The 18,893-nt window shown below is 48.7% G+C and overlaps 8 protein-coding genes across 8 annotated transcripts; 4 read left to right on the forward strand and 4 right to left on the reverse strand.

Annotated features, from left to right (window-relative positions):
• Positions 1-371: 371 nt before the first annotated feature.
• On the reverse strand, positions 372-1,756 carry ASPSYDRAFT_91031 (Brix domain-containing protein; the record flags this gene model as incomplete). The annotated part of the gene is made up of 2 exons (XM_040852424.1): positions 372-1,499; positions 1,556-1,756. The coding sequence occupies 2 exons, from the start codon at positions 1,754-1,756 to the stop codon at positions 372-374; spliced, it is 1,329 nt and encodes a 442-aa protein (XP_040701555.1).
• A 232-nt stretch (positions 1,757-1,988) lies between these two features.
• On the forward strand, positions 1,989-3,442 carry rrp3 (RNA-dependent ATPase RRP3; the record flags this gene model as incomplete). Its single annotated transcript, XM_040849661.1, has 2 exons — positions 1,989-2,307; positions 2,361-3,442. The coding sequence occupies 2 exons, from the start codon at positions 1,989-1,991 to the stop codon at positions 3,440-3,442; spliced, it is 1,401 nt and encodes a 466-aa protein (XP_040701556.1).
• A 343-nt stretch (positions 3,443-3,785) lies between these two features.
• On the reverse strand, positions 3,786-5,813 carry agm1 (phosphoacetylglucosamine mutase PCM1; the record flags this gene model as incomplete). The annotated part of the gene is made up of 6 exons (XM_040842386.1): positions 3,786-4,658; positions 4,734-5,240; positions 5,296-5,310; positions 5,369-5,513; positions 5,636-5,649; positions 5,721-5,813. 6 exons carry the CDS (start codon positions 5,811-5,813, stop codon positions 3,786-3,788), a joined length of 1,647 nt encoding a protein of 548 aa, XP_040701557.1.
• A 347-nt stretch (positions 5,814-6,160) lies between these two features.
• On the reverse strand, positions 6,161-7,815 carry ASPSYDRAFT_79829 (PGAP3/PER1 family protein). The gene is made up of 4 exons (XM_040851015.1): positions 7,417-7,815; positions 7,321-7,363; positions 6,481-7,255; positions 6,161-6,420 (listed from the first exon to the last, which is right to left on the reverse strand). The coding sequence occupies exons 1-4, from the start codon at positions 7,540-7,542 to the stop codon at positions 6,366-6,368; spliced, it is 999 nt and encodes a 332-aa protein (XP_040701558.1). The 5' UTR covers positions 7,543-7,815; the 3' UTR covers positions 6,161-6,365.
• A 176-nt stretch (positions 7,816-7,991) lies between these two features.
• Positions 7,992-10,023, forward strand: rmtA (protein-arginine omega-N methyltransferase HMT1). The gene is made up of 7 exons (XM_040839890.1): positions 7,992-8,296; positions 8,353-8,366; positions 8,432-8,451; positions 8,517-8,626; positions 8,686-9,017; positions 9,076-9,547; positions 9,602-10,023. The coding sequence occupies exons 1-7, from the start codon at positions 8,202-8,204 to the stop codon at positions 9,606-9,608; spliced, it is 1,050 nt and encodes a 349-aa protein (XP_040701559.1). The 5' UTR covers positions 7,992-8,201; the 3' UTR covers positions 9,609-10,023.
• Positions 10,024-10,528: 505 nt separating this feature from the next.
• ASPSYDRAFT_59207 (putative trimethyllysine dioxygenase TmlH) lies at positions 10,529-12,708 on the forward strand (the record flags this gene model as incomplete). Its single annotated transcript, XM_040849662.1, has 10 exons — positions 10,529-10,561; positions 10,647-10,993; positions 11,155-11,221; positions 11,306-11,366; positions 11,420-11,519; positions 11,604-11,676; positions 11,733-11,832; positions 11,896-12,387; positions 12,449-12,520; positions 12,593-12,708. The coding sequence occupies 10 exons, from the start codon at positions 10,529-10,531 to the stop codon at positions 12,706-12,708; spliced, it is 1,461 nt and encodes a 486-aa protein (XP_040701560.1).
• Positions 12,709-13,130: 422 nt separating this feature from the next.
• ASPSYDRAFT_32890 (proteasome regulatory particle base subunit RPT5) lies at positions 13,131-14,727 on the forward strand (the record flags this gene model as incomplete). The annotated part of the gene is made up of 3 exons (XM_040845030.1): positions 13,131-13,444; positions 13,586-14,001; positions 14,069-14,727. The coding sequence occupies 3 exons, from the start codon at positions 13,131-13,133 to the stop codon at positions 14,725-14,727; spliced, it is 1,389 nt and encodes a 462-aa protein (XP_040701561.1).
• Positions 14,728-15,646: 919 nt separating this feature from the next.
• On the reverse strand, positions 15,647-18,081 carry ASPSYDRAFT_153979 (uncharacterized protein; the record flags this gene model as incomplete). The annotated part of the gene is made up of 2 exons (XM_040842335.1): positions 15,647-17,561; positions 17,666-18,081. 2 exons carry the CDS (start codon positions 18,079-18,081, stop codon positions 15,647-15,649), a joined length of 2,331 nt encoding a protein of 776 aa, XP_040701562.1.
• Positions 18,082-18,893: the final 812 nt, after the last annotated feature.

Here is an 18,893-nt window from a genome sequence, read left to right on the forward strand (position 1 = left end):
CGTGACGAGGATAATCTCTGATATCTACTATAATTGACGATGAACAAATGTGGGTATAATTTGATATCCTAAATGGAAGATGCACGGCTCACTGTATGTACCCAAGGTGAAAACGGGAGCTCTCTAGCATCACTAATTCCTCCCTCATTTTCTCTCCCTCAAAGGTTTAGGCCGGACTCAAGCACCTGGTACCGACGAAGACAAATATCTTGACGATCTTCGCGAGGTATCGCTCGGGACTGTGGCCGCAGTCATGATTAATGGTAGGAGAACTCCATCGGTAATACACAGGGTAGTTGTGCTAAAGCATAGCATGGGTGGGAGCGTATAAAGCGCTTGTGGCATGTTTAAAGACGACTCTCCATGTTAATTCATTGGTCCATAGATTCGTCTCCTTCCTCTTCCTCCTCCTTCTCGTCAACGTCGTCATCGCTTACCCATTCATCGTCCATATCAACATCCTCATCGTCCAGTTCGTCGTCGTCATCCTCGACTTGTTTGCCTTCGGCACGAGCCTTGGCCTTCTCCTGCTTTTTGCGCTCAACGTTTTGTTTCTGGAGTTTCTTTCGTTCTTCCTTCTCCTTCGTCTTCTTGTCCCAGTTCTTATCCAACGCATCAACCTCCTGTTCAGACTTGTGGATATAATCGTGCCACATCACTCGTCCTTCACACAATCCATCCTCGACCTTGATCAATCGAAGTCTCAGCCGGGGTCCCAGTTCAACCAGTTTGACAGCCCGTTTTTCGACTTCAGGCGCGTTCGTCTTTTTGTCTACCTTTTCTCCAGATTTCATGCGCTGCATATCCCGTTTCGTCAATACTTTTCTTGTCGTCGTTCCGGCAACTTCGACCTCCGCATCTGTATCCAACTCTGTTTCACTGGCTGACGTATATCCCGCAGCCGAGGGGTCCAATAGGTAGTCTGCGGCATCCTCTAATTTCCCAAGGTTGGGTACAGCGGACTTGTGCTTTTCCCTGTTCCGGACTTCTTTGGGGTCCAATCGTCGGATACGTTTAGAGACACCTGTTTTCCTTGTGGTAATCGCATAGTGTCTCAGATTAAGCACGTACGAACCTTCGCCATCTGACTCGGCCTCGGGTTCTCGATTCAGGAGCATAACACGGCGGATAGAGGATAGAGGCTGGGCTTGGGGGTTGATCGGCGGGAAAAGCGACTGGAAGATGGTAGTTGTTAAATTTTCGAGGCGCTTTGGCACCTTGGAATTTTCGTCGGCATCAGCGTTGTTGAAGTTGTTCATTACGAGCAAAGGAGGTGTTTTGTGATCTTGGCCACCACCTCTCGGGCGTTTCTGCGCCTTTTCGACGTCACGACAAAGAGAATAACTTTCTACTTTAAAGTTAAGAGTAGGACCGCGCGGCGTGAGCGCTAGACGCATATTCGTATTCCCGATAGAGGATTTGGAGAATAAAAGGAGATGCGTGACACCGAGAGGGCCCGTCATGACTGTATAGTCCCTCAGCCTGTTCGATTTGCGTTCCTAGATTGGTCAGAAAGATAAACTGGGCAATACCGTGTGCTTGGAGCAAGTCGTACCTTGAGTCGCACCGCTGTGTCTGGCTCCATCATGAGACGAACATCTTTCACCAGCTGGCTTACACTGCTGCCAACTCGCGAGCCTCCAATTCTGATAACCATAGACTTGGGGCTCTTGCCCACGGATGAGGCGCTCCCTTTGCCATTGGCAGGACCACTCGGCGCTTTAGGATGAGAACGACTCTTAGCACGCTTGGGCATGATGAGAGTTCTGTAAGAAAAAACAAACAAAAAGAAACAATCAAGAAAAAAAAGGTAATCTTATTCAGGTGGTCCGGCTGATACTTTTTTTCTGGGCGGGAAAAAAAGATAAAGTCCGGCTCCGCAAAAAATCACCCGGATCAACTTTTCTGCGCGGCTCCATATAATTTTTTGTCTGATAAGGCGGGATCGTCTTCTTCACGGTACCAGCATTTCCTTTTGCATACCCAATATGTCGGCACTCAAAAAGCGCAAGATTACCCAGAAGCAACAGGACAGCGGTAGTGAATCCGATGCCGAGTCGGCCAGCTCTCGCGAATCCGTCAAGGATGGTCAACAAACCTCTGGCGAAGAACCACAGACGGCAAAAACCTTCCAAGAGCTAGGGATCATTGAGCAGCTATGTGAGGCCTGCGAGACCATGGGCTACAAGGCCCCGACTCCCATTCAGTCACAGGCAATTCCACTAGCACTTGAAGGCCGTGATGTGATCGGTCTTGCGGAAACAGGAAGTGGGAAGACGGCCGCCTTTGCTCTCCCAATGCTCCAAGGTATGCTTGCCAGAGGATTGATTTTGATACGACACGCCTAACAACAACCGTAGCTCTTATGGAATCACCGCAGACCCTTTTTGGTCTCGTTTTAGCGCCCACTCGAGAACTCGCATATCAAATATCCCACTCCTTCGAGAACCTAGGTTCAACAATCGGAGTCCGCTGCGCCGTTATCGTCGGAGGCATGGACATGGTATCCCAGTCCATCGCACTCGGGAAAAAGCCTCACATCATTGTCGCAACGCCGGGTCGACTGTTAGATCATCTGGAAAATACAAAGGGCTTCTCCCTTCGAAACCTCAAATACCTCGCCATCGATGAAGCAGACCGTCTCCTAGACATGGACTTCGGCGAGTCGATCGATAAAATCCTCAAAGTTCTCCCCAAAGAATCCCGCCATACTTATTTATACTCTGCAACGTTAAGCTCCAAAGTCGAGTCCCTACAACGCGCATCGCTCTCCAACCCCGCCCGCGTTTCCGTCTCAAGCAAATACCAAACCGTCTCAACTCTCAAGTCATCATACATCTGCATTCCGCACAAACACAAGAACCTGTACCTTGTATACCTGCTCAACGAATTTGCCGGGAAGTCGGCTATCATCTTCACGACAACCGTTCATGAAACCCAGCGTGTGGCCTTCATGCTCCGAGCTCTCGGCTTCGGCGCAATCCCTCTCCACGGCCAACTCTCCCAATCCGCGCGTCTGGGTGCGCTAGGAAAGTTCCGCTCTCGCAGCCGTGACATCTTGGTTGCGACGGATGTTGCCGCCCGTGGTCTCGATATACCATCTGTCGATGTTGTATTCAACTTCGATCTGCCGATGGACAGCAAGACATATATTCACCGTGTTGGTCGTACAGCGCGTGCAGGGAAAAGTGGTGTTGCCATTAGCTTTGTCAGCCAATATGATATTGAAGTCTGGCTCAGAGTCGAGGCTGCACTGGGGAAGAAATTGCCAGAGTATGATACTGAAAAGGAAGAGGTCATGGTTATGGCAGAGCGCGTTGCAGAGGCTTCGCGGCAGGCCACCATTGAGATGAAGAGCTTTGATGAGAAGAGGGGGAGTAGGGGGAAGAAGTTTGGTAAAGGGAAACGTTCAAGGGATGATATGGATCAAGAGGAGGGCTAGGCGTCTTCTGGATGAAAAGTACGTCGCCTGTCCCCTTTCCTATACACAGTTAAGCGTTGAATTGAATACCCGGAATTCTATATTTTTTTATGCTCTAGAAACGTCATGTAGGAAATGCTAAATGCCAAAATACATATACAGAGACGATGATATTTGCTTGGTAAGAGACCAAAGATGGTCATTGAATTCATCATATTTCCTATTGGTTGTATGATAGGATAAAGTGGTAGTATCGTAAATAGTTGGATAGTTTTCGTGAACCTTTTCAAAGTAGCACCAATTGACCCCATAGCTCCGCATTGCCTTCTTCAGGTGGCCCATGCATGGCCAAGATATTCCCAAATTACTGAATAACTTCTTTGGTACCAGCGTCGCGGACTGCATTTGCAACGCGAGTGGCAAGGTCGTCTGCCTCAGATCGGCTTGCAGCCTCAGCATAGACACGCACTGCATCCTCTGTACCGCTTGCGCGGGCGAAGCTCCGTCCCTTGTTGTAGCGGGACTGCAGAGACTCAATCTTGGGTTGGAGGCCGGGCGGCGACTCGAGTTTACGCTCAGCATCGTAGGCCTTAAAGATCGAGCGGTCAGCAACCTCCACACGAACAAGTCGCGAAGGGAGGTCAGTATAGGTGGCTAGCCACTCCGTTGGAGTCCAGCCCTTGTGAGCAAGAATTGTTTCCACAAGCAGCAAGTCACTGAGAGCATCGCCAACGGCTTGGTTTATCAGGTCTGTGAGGGCATCAAGACATTCGAGCGCGCGTTTCTGGGCCGGCGATTGGGGCTCGGTGGTCTTGATGGTTTTCAAAGCATTCTCGGAGAAGGTGACTGTACCGTGTCCGTTCGCCTCGAAATAGACACCAACATCGAAACGCAAAGCAGCATGGTGAAGATGCTTAACACCTGTGTTTGTGCAAACAGAAGGGAGCTTTAGGACCTTTTCGATGTAGTCTGTGCTGGATCCGTTGGCGTAAGCAGTCTGAATAACACCAATCTTGAGCTTGTTAGCGATGCCTGCACTCCGTGCGAGGTCCCCAATGAATGAAGCTGCGAGGGTGGCGATCCGATCGCCATCGAGCATACGGAATACGTTGCCCTCATCCATGAAATAATAAATAAGTCGATCCGCGTCCCCATCTAGGGAGGCACAGCGATCGAGAGTAGACGCCTTTGATGAAGGAGGCGCACGCTGCTTCGTCTTGACATAGTCGGCACCGCACTAGACAGAAAGTAAAAAAAAAAAAATCCTTCTTTAGCATGCAAGTTCCGCAAGTATGCGTGATTGGTGACTTACATCAAAGTTGAGACTATCCGGGTTGATGACATCGTCGTTCACTATTTTGATATCAACACCGCCCTCTTCAGCCCCATGTAGATACTTGATAAGTTCTCTTAGCTTCGGTCCACCGACGCCGTTTGCGCAATCGACGGTCAGTGAACCATTGACTCTAACGCCCCGCATAACTCTCTTGAAAGAAGCGGCGAGTTTCTCATAGTACCCTTGTTCAGTGGGTTCGCCATATTCATATTGCGTTCCTAATGTGTTCTTGCACCGGACGACATAGTGAAGCTGGGGGGTTGTCATGTATTTCAAGTCAACAAACTCGACTTCCGTGGCGGTAAGAGCAGCATTAAGGACTCCCACAAGACGAGAGCCAGATGCGCGGGTATCGCGAGCAAAGACAACACGGGCCGGATTCTCCATGCTGACATCAATCTCCTTGACGAGTTCTTCGTATACATCGGCAATGGACTCCATGGGAGCATTCGCAAGTTTTGTCGCATAAGCCTCCCACTCGGCCTGTTAAATAGTGAGCAATTGTTTAACTAGAAAAATAAAATGTGACAAATTATACCTCTAACATTTCGCCCTGGTCAAATAAGTTAGTCCAGCTCCAGGCGCAATTTGCTGTGTGGTTCTCAACTCACCATAGGATCAACGAGCTTGACACCATTGTCCTCCGCAGGGTTGTGACTGGCCGTGACCATAACGCCAACCCATTGTCCACTGAGTTTCTTCGAGCGAAGCCCGGCGAGTAATCCAACGGCAAAAACAACTGTGTTGAGAAAATCCCTGGTAGAAAAGTGCGTGAGTAAAAGGGTAAACAAATCCCGATCGCGGGGTATGGTGGATGCGGGGAGGCAGATCCCCAAAGGAAGGGATAAGACGGTAGTTGTAGAAAGGGGGAATCTTACGCTCTCATGCGAAACTGCAAATAGCGAGACGTTGATTAGCTTCGAGAGCCAGTGGCCATGGAACTGGATCTGAATGATCACCTACTCCGGCAGTACCATACTGGAAGACCTTCCCTTCTGGCTTCGCATACTGCGATGCGGCCTCTGCGATCGCCTTCCTAACTTCGGGGGACGCCATTGTGGCGCGGTTTGGGTGGTGAATAAGGTGGACAGTAGTGTGGCAGGCCGGGAAGCAGGAAGAAATACGAGCAGCGTAGAATTTGGAGAGGAAAAGGAAAGAAAAGAAAAGAATGTGAGATGCAGCGAGCAGAAGTGAGACACTTTTGGCTGGGTTCCTTGTTGCGGTGCTGCGGCGGTGCGACCAACAAAGCACGGGCCACTGGCACTGGCGTTCGCCTATCACGGTGAACCAACCCCCGAGCGGTGAGCCAGAGGGGCGGGGGCCTCAACGGTTTGCCGATCTGAACAAATCACAGCTCCGAAGGGCACAATGTGTGTTTACTACGGCAGTACGTAACGGAGATTACCAGGGGGGGTTCTTGGGACATGTATAATTGTACACCTGCACTGATGATGTGTGGATAGATTTATATTCCGACGCCTCTGTCCTCCGCCTGAGACCGGGGAAATCGAATACGATGTGCGGTCATCCGGACATACATTCTGACAGCTGATTATCGCCGTCCGAAGCGGCTGACTCGAATAGTACGTAGTCACGTATCTAGCTATTTTAAGCTTTCAGCCTTTCCCCAGCCATGTCATCTTGGATGTCTTTAACAAGATACCTGTCAGGTGGATTAGCACGTCTCGCTCCGAGCCATCTAGTTCGAAAGGGTTAAACTTACAGGTACCACCACGCACATGGGATAACGGTTCCCAAATGCCACAGGCTATGGGCATCAATCAGTGCATGCCACGGCGGGAAGTCTAGGAGTTCGAGGCTCATGGCTAGGATAATCCAAACCACAATAAACGCTGGCCAAAGTGTCCAGGACTTCCCGGTCTTTTGATATCTGAAAACGCTGAAACCGATCCACAGTGTGTTCTGGATCATGCCAACCACGATGTTTGCAATCATATTGTAGGTGTAGTCCCACGACCAGAAGCTGAGATAGCAAACATGTATGGCGTAGAGTAGGACGCATGTTGTCGTCCAAAGCCGTCGCAGCGTCGGCTTGTGTCTCGGTTCCTCCAAGTCCAAGCGGAAGATTCGTATAGTAGCGAGGTATAACCCGTACAGTACGCTGGCGCCAGCTCCGTAGTAATCTAACTTCTCAGTCAAGGGGAAGTCTCGAGCGTGAAAGATCATGCTGAAAGTCCATGCCGCCAGGCCGCTGTATCCAAACGCGATGTAGTATTTTTGTAAAGGGTGCCATGAGGGAGTCGTTTCACGCAGTCGAGACATCCCATGCCAATGTGCAAGGAAATTGAGTCCCGAGAAGATAACTGAAAACAACTCTTGCATCCCAAGGACTCTTCGAAATGGCCATTTCCCATGAAACTGAACCACAGGACTAAGCATCGGTGGATCGCGCGCAACTCGTCGATCCGTCACGACATGTTGGCAAGTATAGTCACATTCGGCGGGACACGACCAGAGCATTAGGCGTAAAAGGAACGCTAGAGAGGCTTAGAATCAGCTTTGAAAGAATATTGTCGAAGGCATGCTATTGAGAAAAACTTACGTATGGTCGAGTCCCCATCTTGACAATTTTCACTTTGGCATATCTATCTTTCATCAGATCCTTTCGCATGCAGGCTTCGCTGATTTGTATATGTACCTTGACACACGATCTAAAGTCAGGGAGGTGGTCCCCTAACGAGGCAGACGACTGCTGGATATAAGTCGCGAAAAAAAAGAAGAGGAAGCAGTAGCTAATCCTCCTCGTGGCTGGTCGCAGAATCATTGTGTACTCTTATCGGGAGTTCAGCGAGACAGAGAGGCACAAGATACCCCGGATGAGGGAGGGAGGCGGCGCTTGAAACTAGCTTGAGGAACGGAGCAACCACGGAGCTCTGGCGGAGTAACGGCTTGGCAACAGCATGTCCGACCTCAAGAACAAGGATGGAATCATGGGCATCAATGGGCATCGTCTGAAATTTGGAAGTCACAAATTATGGTTGTCAAATGCAATTGGTATCAACAATTGTATTTATATTTGTTTCAACCTTCGGGAGGGCCATCCCCTCACGATAGTTTGTATACTTGGATTCTTGCATGGAATGTAGCCCTAACCAGAATATAGGGCCTGATTGGTCACATGGAGATAAAGACGATAAGAAAAACTAGTCTAGATACATACTAGCGCGGTCTGGCCACTGGTTGAAGGAGAAATTCCCAATGAGGGAAAACCCCAAAAAAAAGAGTAACAGAGGAAGACAACCTGAAAATAATCGACGCCGAACACTTCATTTTCAAAACGGCAATCTTCTTCCTACATTTTGAGATCTCATACTTATATTGTTTATACAATATAGATCTCATTTCTCTTTTACCTACATCGCCATTTCTCTTTTGTCTCCCAATAACTCTTTTCCCCGCACCTCAAAAGGCTTCTTTGTCAAGATGAGCGAAACCGAGAGACAGGACTCTGCTGCTATTAGCAGCAGCGCCGAGCGCATGGTTGGTATGGACCACGCTGAAGTGCGCTACTTTACGAGGTGAGAGCAACGGCAGTTACCAGGACCGTACGCCAATTTACTGACTTGGATCCTAGTTACGATCACCACGGTAAATAAATCTATAACAAACCAACCCATATCCTTTCGGAATTGCTAATATTGAACTTTACTTAGGCATCCATGAGGAGATGCTTGTAAGTCCTGGCCTCAATAAGATGATGTATCGGATATAGAACTGATCTGTCTTCTCTTGCATTAGAAAGATGATGTCCGGACCAGGTCGTACCGCGACTCCATCTATCAGAACCGCCATATCTTTAAGGACAAGGTTGTTCTCGACGTCGGTTGTGGAACAGGTATTCTCAGCATGTATGTTCCCAGTAACCGATCTCCGCGACTCTGCTTAATCTAACAATTTATGCTCAAAGGTTTGCTGTGAAGGCTGGCGCCAAGCATGTAATCGGTGTCGACATGTCGTCCATTATCGAAAAAGCCCGTGAAATCGTCGCTGTCAATGGCCTGTCGGATAGGATCACACTTCTTCAGGGAAAGATGGAAGAGGTTGAGCTTCCCTTCCCAAAGGTCGATATCATCATTTCAGAGTGGATGGGCTATTTCCTTCTCTACGAGAGCATGCTTGATACTGTTCTCTACGCCCGTGACCGATACCTCGTTCCGGGAGGTAAAATCTTCCCTGACAAGGCTACCATGTATCTGGCCGGAATTGAGGACGGCGAGTACAAGGACGATAAGATTGGATGTAAGCTCCCATTGATTTCTGGCTCGGGCCCGGGACTTTTTTCGCTAAATTTCTCTAGTCTGGGACAATGTGTACGGATTTGACTATAGCCCCATGAAAGAAATAGCTCTCACGGAACCCCTTGTCGATACTGTTGAGCTCAAAGCTGTCGTTACTGATCCCTGCCCTATCATCACCTTCGATTTATACACGGTCACCAAGGACGATCTGGCTTTTGAGGTGCCGTACTCGCTTCCCGTAAAGCGCAGCGACTTTATCCACGCAGTTATCGCCTGGTTCGATATCGAATTTGGCGCATGCCACAAACCTATCACATTTTCCACTGGCCCTCACGCCAAATACACTCACTGGAAACAAACTGTGTTCTATCTGCGTGATGTATTGACTGTTGAAGAAGAAGAATCCGTATCTGGCGTGATCTCAAACAGACCAAATGACAAGAACAAGCGGGATCTCGATATCAGTCTCTCATATAAGCTTGAGACGCAGGACAATACTCGTTTTGCGGAGGGTGGCTGCTTCTACAGAATGTAAGCAATCTGATCCGGCTACCGTGTTTAGTGAGCGAGTGCTAATTTGTGTAGGTGTTAATTTTTGGGCTATTGCTCGCCTGCCCCCCTGGGGTGCGCAGTGAGTCTTCGAACAGATATATGGAATGTCAGTCCACATACTTGGTCAGCATGTCGACAGCATAGCATTGATGGTATTCAGATATTTGGACGTTGGGTTGTTGACTGATATTTTCTACGTTTCGTTTCTTCTTTCGGTTTGTCGTTACCACTTGCTTGGCGTTGATTCTGGAAGGCATGGGATTGGCATCATTATTCGGCGTGAATGGAGAGACGGTTTCCAGAAGAAACGATTATGAAGCTCCTCGAATTTCCTCAGGCAGATACCCCGAGTCGACGCTCAGTCTAGCCACCTCCGACACCCTCATTGTGTTTTCAATGTTTCAATGTTTCAACGTTAATAGATCATATGAAGTGCAATTCCTGCACCGCCATAAAGCCAACACTTGAGCACTGAAAGCTGCTCTATGGTCGACAACTAACGAAGTACTGTTAGTACTCCGTACTACATCGTATATCTAAATGTAGATCGTTAACAAGAGCAATTGTCTGATTGGTTGTTGATCCAGCAAGAATTGGCCCGGTCACCCGATAGGACACCTATAGTTTAAATAGTTTAACACCGGAGCAGGAAAATATGACGGGCACAATCGCATGATATGTACTTTTGTTGCGTCCGTGCTCCAGATTTTGACGGGCGCACGTGATGCCCCTTTGCGGGGAAACACCACGGAGATGATTTGCGTTCTGCAACACTTAGACTCCGCATCTCTCTGGGCTGTCCTGACAACCTGACGGTTGCCTTGTCCACCATTCCCGCACCCTCCTAGCAACTGCAATTGCGCAGAGTCATGATTAACAGAGCACCTATGCCCAGGGCTTTGAAGCTCCCGAGGCCTGCAGTGTAAGCCATCCTTTTGTGTTTATTCATAGTAATCGCTAATGAAGTTTAGTATCCCCAGACAACGCTGCCTCGTAAGTGTAGCAAATTATTTGCAAATTGTCACTCAAGGCAGAAAATGTCTTTGACGAGTACTTTTTAATTGTCTTTTTATACCAGAGCTTTGCCTCCCGAAATGTATCAACTGCTTTGCGGCCGATAATCCTAGATGGGCGACCTCGGCTCTCATGGGACCAGGTTCCTCCCCATCAACTGCTGCGGTGGAGTTCTTCGACCGCAGGGATACAAGACGGCTCTTTCCAACAAAAGCAGACCTCAGAGAAGACTACTCCTATGGACATTTCCCAGGCCATTCCGCAGACTACTTCCGGGAGTAGACCTCGGAAGATTCGTCAACGCCAACGTATGCGGACACCGACGCCGAGGCCGAGGCCGAGAATTGAGGCTGAAGGTGACCCCGGAAAATTCGTGGTTCTTCCTGTTTCGATCAACTCTTATGCTATAACGTACGTGTTGATGAAAAGCACTCGCTCGCTCTTCCTGGCTTCATGGGCAACCCGATGACTGACGTATATCTATCAAGTGGTAAATCGTGGCTGAGGTAAGATAGAAATTTACACGAAGTGACTTCGTGATGTCGTTTATCTGAGAGTCCTGTCTTATGAAGGGATAATTGCCGATGCCCAGAGTGTGTTCACCAGGACACAGTGCAGCGTCTTGTTGACATATTCTCGGTACGAAAATTAACGTCCCCCCTCCCCCCAACACCGGCCCAAGCTGCAACGCTAGATCTAATCATTCTTGACTTGTGATTCTAGATCCGTGAGAACCTCGATATCAGCGAGATCCGCGCTGATGCGTATGGGACAACTGTGACATGTACGAAGATCTTCTCCTACCACCGCTGAAATGTGGAGCTAATGCTTCCCAAGGGTCTGACGGACATGTTAGCAAGTACAGTTATAATTGGCTACGTAATTATAACAAGACGCCACTTGAACAACCTAGACCGTCTCAACTGATGAGGCTCCGGTAAAGAGAATTGCCTCGTACTTTCAGTTTTAACTTTTACTGAAATGATCACAGCGACTATAATTCATATATTCCGGGTGAAAGTAAGCCCCCAACGGTATCCTACTCAGAAGTCATGTCCAGCGACCATGGGGTCTTGAATTGGCTGCAGCAGATCGTAAGCCTCATCCCAATCCGAACTGGCTCTATTGATTAATCTTAACTTTGCTGAAGTATGACTGGGGTTTCTGTTTTGTCCAAGGCACCCCTGTCAATCCAGAATCCACCGAGGCCCTCTTGAGGCGGATAGCTTACATTAGGCACACACACTATGGTTGGAATGCACTCTCCAAATCGGGGGAAAAAAAAGACCCAGTAGAGCACTAATATTGTTTAGGTGGCTTTTGGGATTTCACAGCCGACATGACTTTCAAAGATACCGCGTATACCAACGACTTCCTTGGAGCACACACGGACAACACGTACTTTACAGATCCGGCACGGCTTCAACTATTCCACCTATTGTCGCACACAGACGGTGAGGGGGGAGCTAACCTGCTTGTTGATGGCTTTCGAGCAGCATCAACGCTTCGGGCAGAGAACTGGAAACATGCCCGAACTTTACAGGGCGTAACACAACCATACCACTCAAGTGGAAACGAAGACGTTTGCATACAACCCGCAGAACAGTTTCCCGTTTTCAAAACAAACCCGCAGAACAAAGATTGTTTGTATCAAATCCGCTGGAACAATTATGACAGATCTGTCAAATGGGATTGGACAGTTGAGGATCAGGAAGCCTGGTACGACGCAGCGGGCCATTTTAATGAAATCCTTCATCGACCCAACATGGAAATATGGACTCAGCTGGAACCCGGAACAGCACTAAGTAAGTTTATTTTCTCAGCTTTTATACCATTTCAAGGAACCCCGCTGATCATTGCAACTAGTCTTTGACAACTGGAGGATGCTTCACGGGCGTTCTGCATTCACTGGGAAACGAAGGATGTGTGGTGGCTATAGTAAGATCCCCGGATCAATACACACGTTTCTCACCTCGATCCTTTACACAGAGACTCATTATTGTTGCACAGTTAATAGCGAGGACTTCCTTTCTCGATATCGCCTACTCAGATTCGGCCGCAAAACACTGCTTCAACTGCTTGGGAGCACGAACCGCTCTAGAGGGAATCCAAACTTCTACATGTGAAGGGATGTGCCTGGGTAGACATTTTCACCGTATATGGTTTATGGGGTAGGTAGGAATATATCTGGAAAGATCGAACTTGTCTGGCAGATAGATCTCGTAAATAGTAAGAGTGTCCACACTGTATTTTATATAAAGAAAGACCTGTACAAAAAAAGAAAATAAAGGGCTTGAAACTCTTCAAGTTAGTCATTTTGAAGTACTGAAGTCACGCCTAGTTCTTTAAACGCTGCACGGATTTGTAAGGCAGTCACGTGAGACAGCAGGACAGCTGACGTTGTTTGGCGGAAGCTCAAAGCACCGCTGATACTCCCAGCTCCATCATATACCAGCTTTCTTAATCATCGTCCTCCCTTCACTAACCCGCTCGTTTCCCCTCCTAATTTCTTACTCGATTGCGTCTTATTTCTTTTCGAATTCCAATCATGTCGACTCTAGAGGACCTCGACGACCTTGAGCGCGAGGAGAGAGACAAGAAGAAGGAGCAAGGTGATGGCGGTGACGGCAAACAGCCCGGCGATGCTGAAATGAAGGATGCCGATGGGAAGAAGAAAGATGAGGAAGAGGAGCTTCTAGACGAGGAGATCCTGAGCTCAAGTACAGCGGACATTGTCAAGCGACGGCGGATGCTGGAGAACGAGCTTCGTATAATGAAAAGCGAATACCAGCGGTTGACGCACGAACAGAATACGATGAGAGAGAAGGTCAAGGATAACCAAGAAAAGATTGAGAATAACAGGTGCGTTGCCTTCCTCCTCTTTGCTGATGTGTGGCGATCCAACAAGTTCCCTTTGGAAAGAGCTTTACTGGGCGCCAGACTCCTCTGCGATCGTAATCCGTCTCTGCCCGTTCATCAAACTAACAATTAATTTTTATTTAGACAATTGCCATACCTCGTCGGAAATGTTGTCGAGCTGCTGGATTTGGACGTCGAAGCTGAGGCTGCCGAGGAGGGCGCCAATATCGACCTGGACGCTACTCGAGTAGGCAAGTCGGCTGTCATCAAAACGTCGACCCGCCAGACAATCTATCTTCCTCTTATCGGACTAGTCGACCACGAGAAACTCAAGCCCGGTGATCTCATCGGTGTTAACAAGGATTCATACCTCATTCTCGATACCCTACCAGCCGAATATGACAACCGGGTGAAAGCCATGGAGGTCGATGAGAAACCCACAGAGAAGTACACGGATATTGGTGGCTTGGATAAGCAGATTGAGGAAATTGTCGAAGCTATAGTATGGCCTATGAAGGAGGCGGAACGATTCAAGAAGCTTGGCATCAAGGCGCCAAAGGGTACGCATTTAGAATTGTTGTGTTCTTCGGTTCCGAACTTTCTCAACTAACTGATAACGCTGGTCAGGCGCCCTGATGTACGGACCACCCGGTACCGGAAAGACGCTTCTTGCCCGAGCCTGCGCGGCAGAGACGAATGCAACTTTCCTGAAGCTCGCTGGTCCCCAGCTCGTGCAAATGTTCATCGGTGATGGAGCGAAGCTTGTTCGGGATTGTTTCGCTCTCGCCAAAGAGAAAGCACCCTCTATCATCTTCATCGACGAGCTCGATGCGGTGGGAACCAAACGTTTCGATTCTGAAAAGTCCGGTGACCGTGAAGTTCAACGAACCATGCTGGAACTTCTCAACCAGCTCGATGGTTTTGCTTCCGATGACCGAATCAAGGTCCTTGCCGCCACTAACCGTGTTGATGTTCTCGACCCTGCCCTCCTCCGTTCCGGCCGTCTCGACCGAAAGATCGAATTCCCGCTTCCCAACGAGGAGGCCCGAGCCAACATTCTCCAGATCCATTCGCGCAAGATGACTGTCGAAGACTCCGTCAACTGGGCTGAACTGGCTCGCAGCACGGACGAGTTCGGTGGTGCGCAGTTGAAGGCCGTTTGTGTGGAAGCCGGTATGATTGCCCTCCGAAAAGGCTCGAGCAAAATCGGACACGAAAACTACGTCGATGCCATTGCCGAAGTCCAGGCAAAGAAGAAGGATACAAACATGGGTATCTATGTTTAGACTCTTGCGTGATACATCCCTCTCTCTATGCCAATGTAGACTTGCTTTTCCGCTTTCTATGTGATGTCTATCTACGTACGTACAAATCAGAATAACCGGCATTACGCAAGTGATAATCTGTCAACTCCTTTTGCCATTGATGTAGTCCGTAGTAACTACTAATATTTTGTATAACAGCTAACGTGGGCGCTCACTCCCACCTAGATGCCCAAACTGCGTCAAACGATTTAGTATTATGGAGTCGTCCTAACCTCGATTTCGGATCTTCAAGTACAACTAAGTTACTTGACTTGTTTTCTCTTAGTGTACATTATTGCAATCTCATCAAAGTAGAACATAAAAAAACCAAGCCACGTGAAACCAAGAACCAAAATCATCAGATTAAATGACCAGTCATACCTGGCGCCGTTTATCCTTTCCATGACTAAAATCCAAAAACCAAACCGAGCCGCTCGGTGAGCAAACCCGTCAATGCGCCGACATGAAAGTTATATAGAGTACTGTAGAGACATAGATATAGGAAGGAAAAGCAGTTTAGTTATCGGTAAGGAGAATCGAATAAATAGAATGAATGAATATGTGCTGGCATATAATAATTTTGAAAGATAAGGTAGGGTATCAGGGGTATAAAACAAGTCAAGGATAAAAGGCCTCCCCGGCGCGCGTAGGTAAGCGATTTAGAGTGAAAATATGAAAACAGATCCAGTCTGACTTGAATGATCGAATCAGAAAAATATAAGTGGGAGTTGTCGGAAGATGAGTTGTCGGAAGATACTGTGAAGATACTGTATAAAATCCGAAACTCAAGGCCGTTTACTCTCTGTGCTCGACTGCATTCGCCGAGCACTGAGTGCATGCTGAAAATCATCTGCTTGAGCAGTTCATGGCAGGTTGAGAGGAACGGTAACACATGGAAAGCCTAGAAAAGCCGCTTCACATCGTAGAGTTCAGCTTTAATTGGACGTTCCCGTTCCATGTGGAACCACCATTCTCGACCACCCTTATGGCTGTAATTCCAGGATCCAGTGCAAACATCCTTCTCCCAAGGGGGTGCAGTAGAAGGCGATATACTCATGGGTGTGGGTGGGGTGGTCGGTGTAATTGGGCTGGCGGTCGTTGCTGTACGACTAGTGATACTACCCCAGCCGAAGCGCGGAGTTGTTGTTGATGTAGGTGACAAAGGTTCTTCATTAATTGGACTTGGAACGCTCTTGCCGCCAAAGCAATTTACTCCAACGCCGGCGGCGAAGGTCAGTGATTGGTTTGCGGCTAAGACATGCTTCCAGGAGACCAGACCTCCATCAGCTTCCTGTCCAACAATATCCGGGTGCAGTATAAAGCGTGGAATTGATATGTCATTGCCACTGGTTTTGGCTCCAGTCCTGCCCATGTATGCAGGCATTCGAAAGTCAAACACCGTAATGGGACCTTCGTGGTCCTCTGGTACCGGGTTCGCCCTTGGTCGATCTAGTGGTGTTTCCCACATGCCGGTCTCGTCCAATTCCATTTCGGCCTCGTCGTCAGAAGCTTCTAGGGCGTTATCAGGCACATATGAGTCCGAGTGGTCTGTGATTAACACTTGCATTCCCGTCTCCGTGTCCCTAGCGGCCATATCAATAAAAGTCTGTGCACGTATCCGTGCGGATGTCATATTATTGCCTCCAGGCAGAGCCATAGGTCGTGTTGGGATTGATCCATGGGAGCTCCTTGGAAGGCTGTACCTATCTGGATGCAATAGCGCTTGCCCACGGGGAATAGGTTGGCAAACAGCCTGCAAAGCGCCTGGAGGTTCAATATCAGAAGGAGCTCGCAGAGAATCAAGACGAGGAAAGCCCCCAGCGAGAATGCTTTGAGCGAGATGTGAATTGGGCGTCTCCACATGTTGAAGGGGCTTAGCGAATGGTGCAAAGTCCAATCTAGTCAGGGCAGTGCTTGGGTTCGGGCACGCAACATCCCAATGTAGAAATTCGAGACTCGGCGATGCTAGAAGTGGCTGAAAGATCATTCCATCCGAGTTCAACGTCGGGCATTTTTCGCTTTGCACAATTTTGAATCGTTTTAGGTTTCGCAGGGACGCTAGGATTTTCGAGATCGCAAGAAGCGAGTCGATATTGGGCTCAATCAGGACCAAGGTCTGAAGAGAGAGGGATTCCGGCCGTGAAGTATATTGTGTTAAGCCTGCGTCAGTGACCCCAGGAAGGTTCTCTAGTCGGAGAATTTCAAGCGGTGGAAGGCATAACAGGGCCGTATCAGCAAATGCATCTGCGTCGAAGTTCGAAACACATAAATTGCGCAGCGACGGCAAAAGGCTGAGCATGCGAAGAAAGACACTAGGCTCGAGGGCAGTTTGGTTCAAACCGTGGAGCATCAACGTCTCCAGATTTGTCCATGAAGCATGATAATCCAGGAACTCAAACATCTGCAAGGGGCCGAGACTGCCGGGGCAGGAGTCGCTACGTGGGGACGCTTCCGACGTCTCCGTTGCCTCGCAGAGAATCCAAGTGTGCTCCTTCAACTTCCGCCGCGTAGATAGTGCATGCGTTAGGCGATCGAACTCGTGGTTGAACGGTATTGAAAGTCCTAATAATCGTTCTAGGTTCGGGCACACCATGACAACTGATGCGACCAGATCTCGGTATTCCTGCCATTGAGCCGTGTGTTTACCCGTAAATAATATGTCTATTTGCGGGACGCGAAGTTCGAGGACGAGATTGGCCAGCAATTTCCTCTCACGAAGTGTGCGTCTTAACAACTTTAGTCTGCTTCCTCGCTTAAGTCGATATTTTTTCAATTGAGCCGGCGAATCGCTACCAACGATATGAATATGATTGTAGCTGTGGGATATACAACGGTTAGAAAGGGTCCAGATATGCTCGTTTTGAGCACAATGACACGGGGGGAACCTTTGTAAAGAAGATATTCAAACAATCACACTTACAGTCGAGCTCGGACCGCCTTCTCCCATGGACGGCAAGTCAGGGAGAGGGCATGCAGGTCGCGTTGAAAGCACGTCATGCATCCCGACTGATTCGGTCCAGCATGCAAGTACTGCAGCTGGTCGAGGATGGTTTCATAGACCTCCTGAGGGACCCTCTTGAACACCGATTCCAAAATTCTATCCAGGGAGGCGGCTGAGTCGCATGTGCGGTATGACCCTGATGAGGTAGGGGAGTAGGAGGTAGGAACAGTCGACGTCGAGTAGTTGGTCTTGAAGGAAGAAAGCGAGGAGGACCGCGAGGGAATTGTCACTGAGCCATATCCGGAATCCGAATAGCAGTGCAAGGCCTGGCCCTGATAGGGTATACCTGTGTGAGACACAGAAGCACTTTCCGGCCTATTAACGACAACGCTCATTGTGAAATCGGACTGTGTATTGGACGATCATGTAGGCTCAGGCGAGGGAGCAGGGAACTGCTGGCAAGGGGTCCGGAAGAAGATGTCAAGTGTCAACGGAGGGGAAGGGATAGGAGCAATGCCTGGAGGTTGGATGGAAGGCACGAGAGCTCCACTCTGAAACGGGGGATTGAAGCGAAGATCGAAGCTCTGAGGGAAGTCGATAGCAAGGGTTGAGACTCAGAAAGAAGAGAGACCGTCTGAAACAACAAGGAAAAACAATCTTCAAGTCTGTTCACACAAAGAAGAGGAGGAATAATGGTCGAGAAAAGAAGAGCCAAAATCAAAATAATAATAATAATAATAAATTAAAAGTATAAGGATCAAAAAAGAAGCGGAGGACTATTTTAGGAAGGATGCCCAGGATACGAAGTCTGCGTTCACAGGAAGGGGATAGCGACTTTGTAAACTTCGAGTCAGCCCCTCTTTAGACACGAGAGGCGCCAAATAATGCTCATTGCTCGATGGCAGCTTTGGCAAGACTCGACCAAAGGGTTCCCAAACCGATCTCCTCAAGTAAAGGAGAAGGAGCCAAGCAGGATGGGCACGGCACCCGAGTGCTGATCGTCTCCACAGAAAGGAATGGATTATGGAGCGGAGCTTCTTGACTTGTTGATTTCTTTTTTCAACCCCCATACAGCATGCAGGAACCTGTCAGCAAACTCGTGTTCAGGTGTTGGCATTTGGCAAGGCTGTGAAACCGAGATTCCGGCTCTTGCAACTTGCAAGGGGCGAAACCCTCGAGAGGTCAGCCGGAGAATATTATTGTGTCA

The sequence above is a fragment of the Aspergillus sydowii genome, assembly GCF_001890705.1.
Source record: "Aspergillus sydowii CBS 593.65 unplaced genomic scaffold ASPSYscaffold_7, whole genome shotgun sequence".
In the NCBI taxonomy this organism is placed as follows: domain Eukaryota; kingdom Fungi; phylum Ascomycota; class Eurotiomycetes; order Eurotiales; family Aspergillaceae; genus Aspergillus; species Aspergillus sydowii.

Excerpts from the sequence above, each read along its gene's own strand:
- ASPSYDRAFT_79829 (XM_040851015.1), bottom strand. The coding sequence starts at position 7,542 with ATGATTCTGCGACCAGCCACGAGGAGGATTAGCTACTGCTTCCTCTTC. Across the intron at positions 7,256-7,320 it reads AGATGGGGACTCGACCATAC|CGTTCCTTTTACGCCTAATG; the intron begins GTAAGTTTTTCT and ends AAGCCTCTCTAG. Across the intron at positions 6,421-6,480 it reads CCATGTGCGTGGTGGTACCT|GTATCTTGTTAAAGACATCC; the intron begins GTAAGTTTAACC and ends TCCACCTGACAG.
- rmtA (XM_040839890.1), top strand. The coding sequence starts at position 8,202 with ATGAGCGAAACCGAGAGACAGGACTCTGCTGCTATTAGCAGCAGCGCC. Across the intron at positions 8,627-8,685 it reads GGAACAGGTATTCTCAGCAT|GTTTGCTGTGAAGGCTGGCG; the intron begins GTATGTTCCCAG and ends TTATGCTCAAAG. Across the intron at positions 9,018-9,075 it reads CAAGGACGATAAGATTGGAT|TCTGGGACAATGTGTACGGA; the intron begins GTAAGCTCCCAT and ends AAATTTCTCTAG.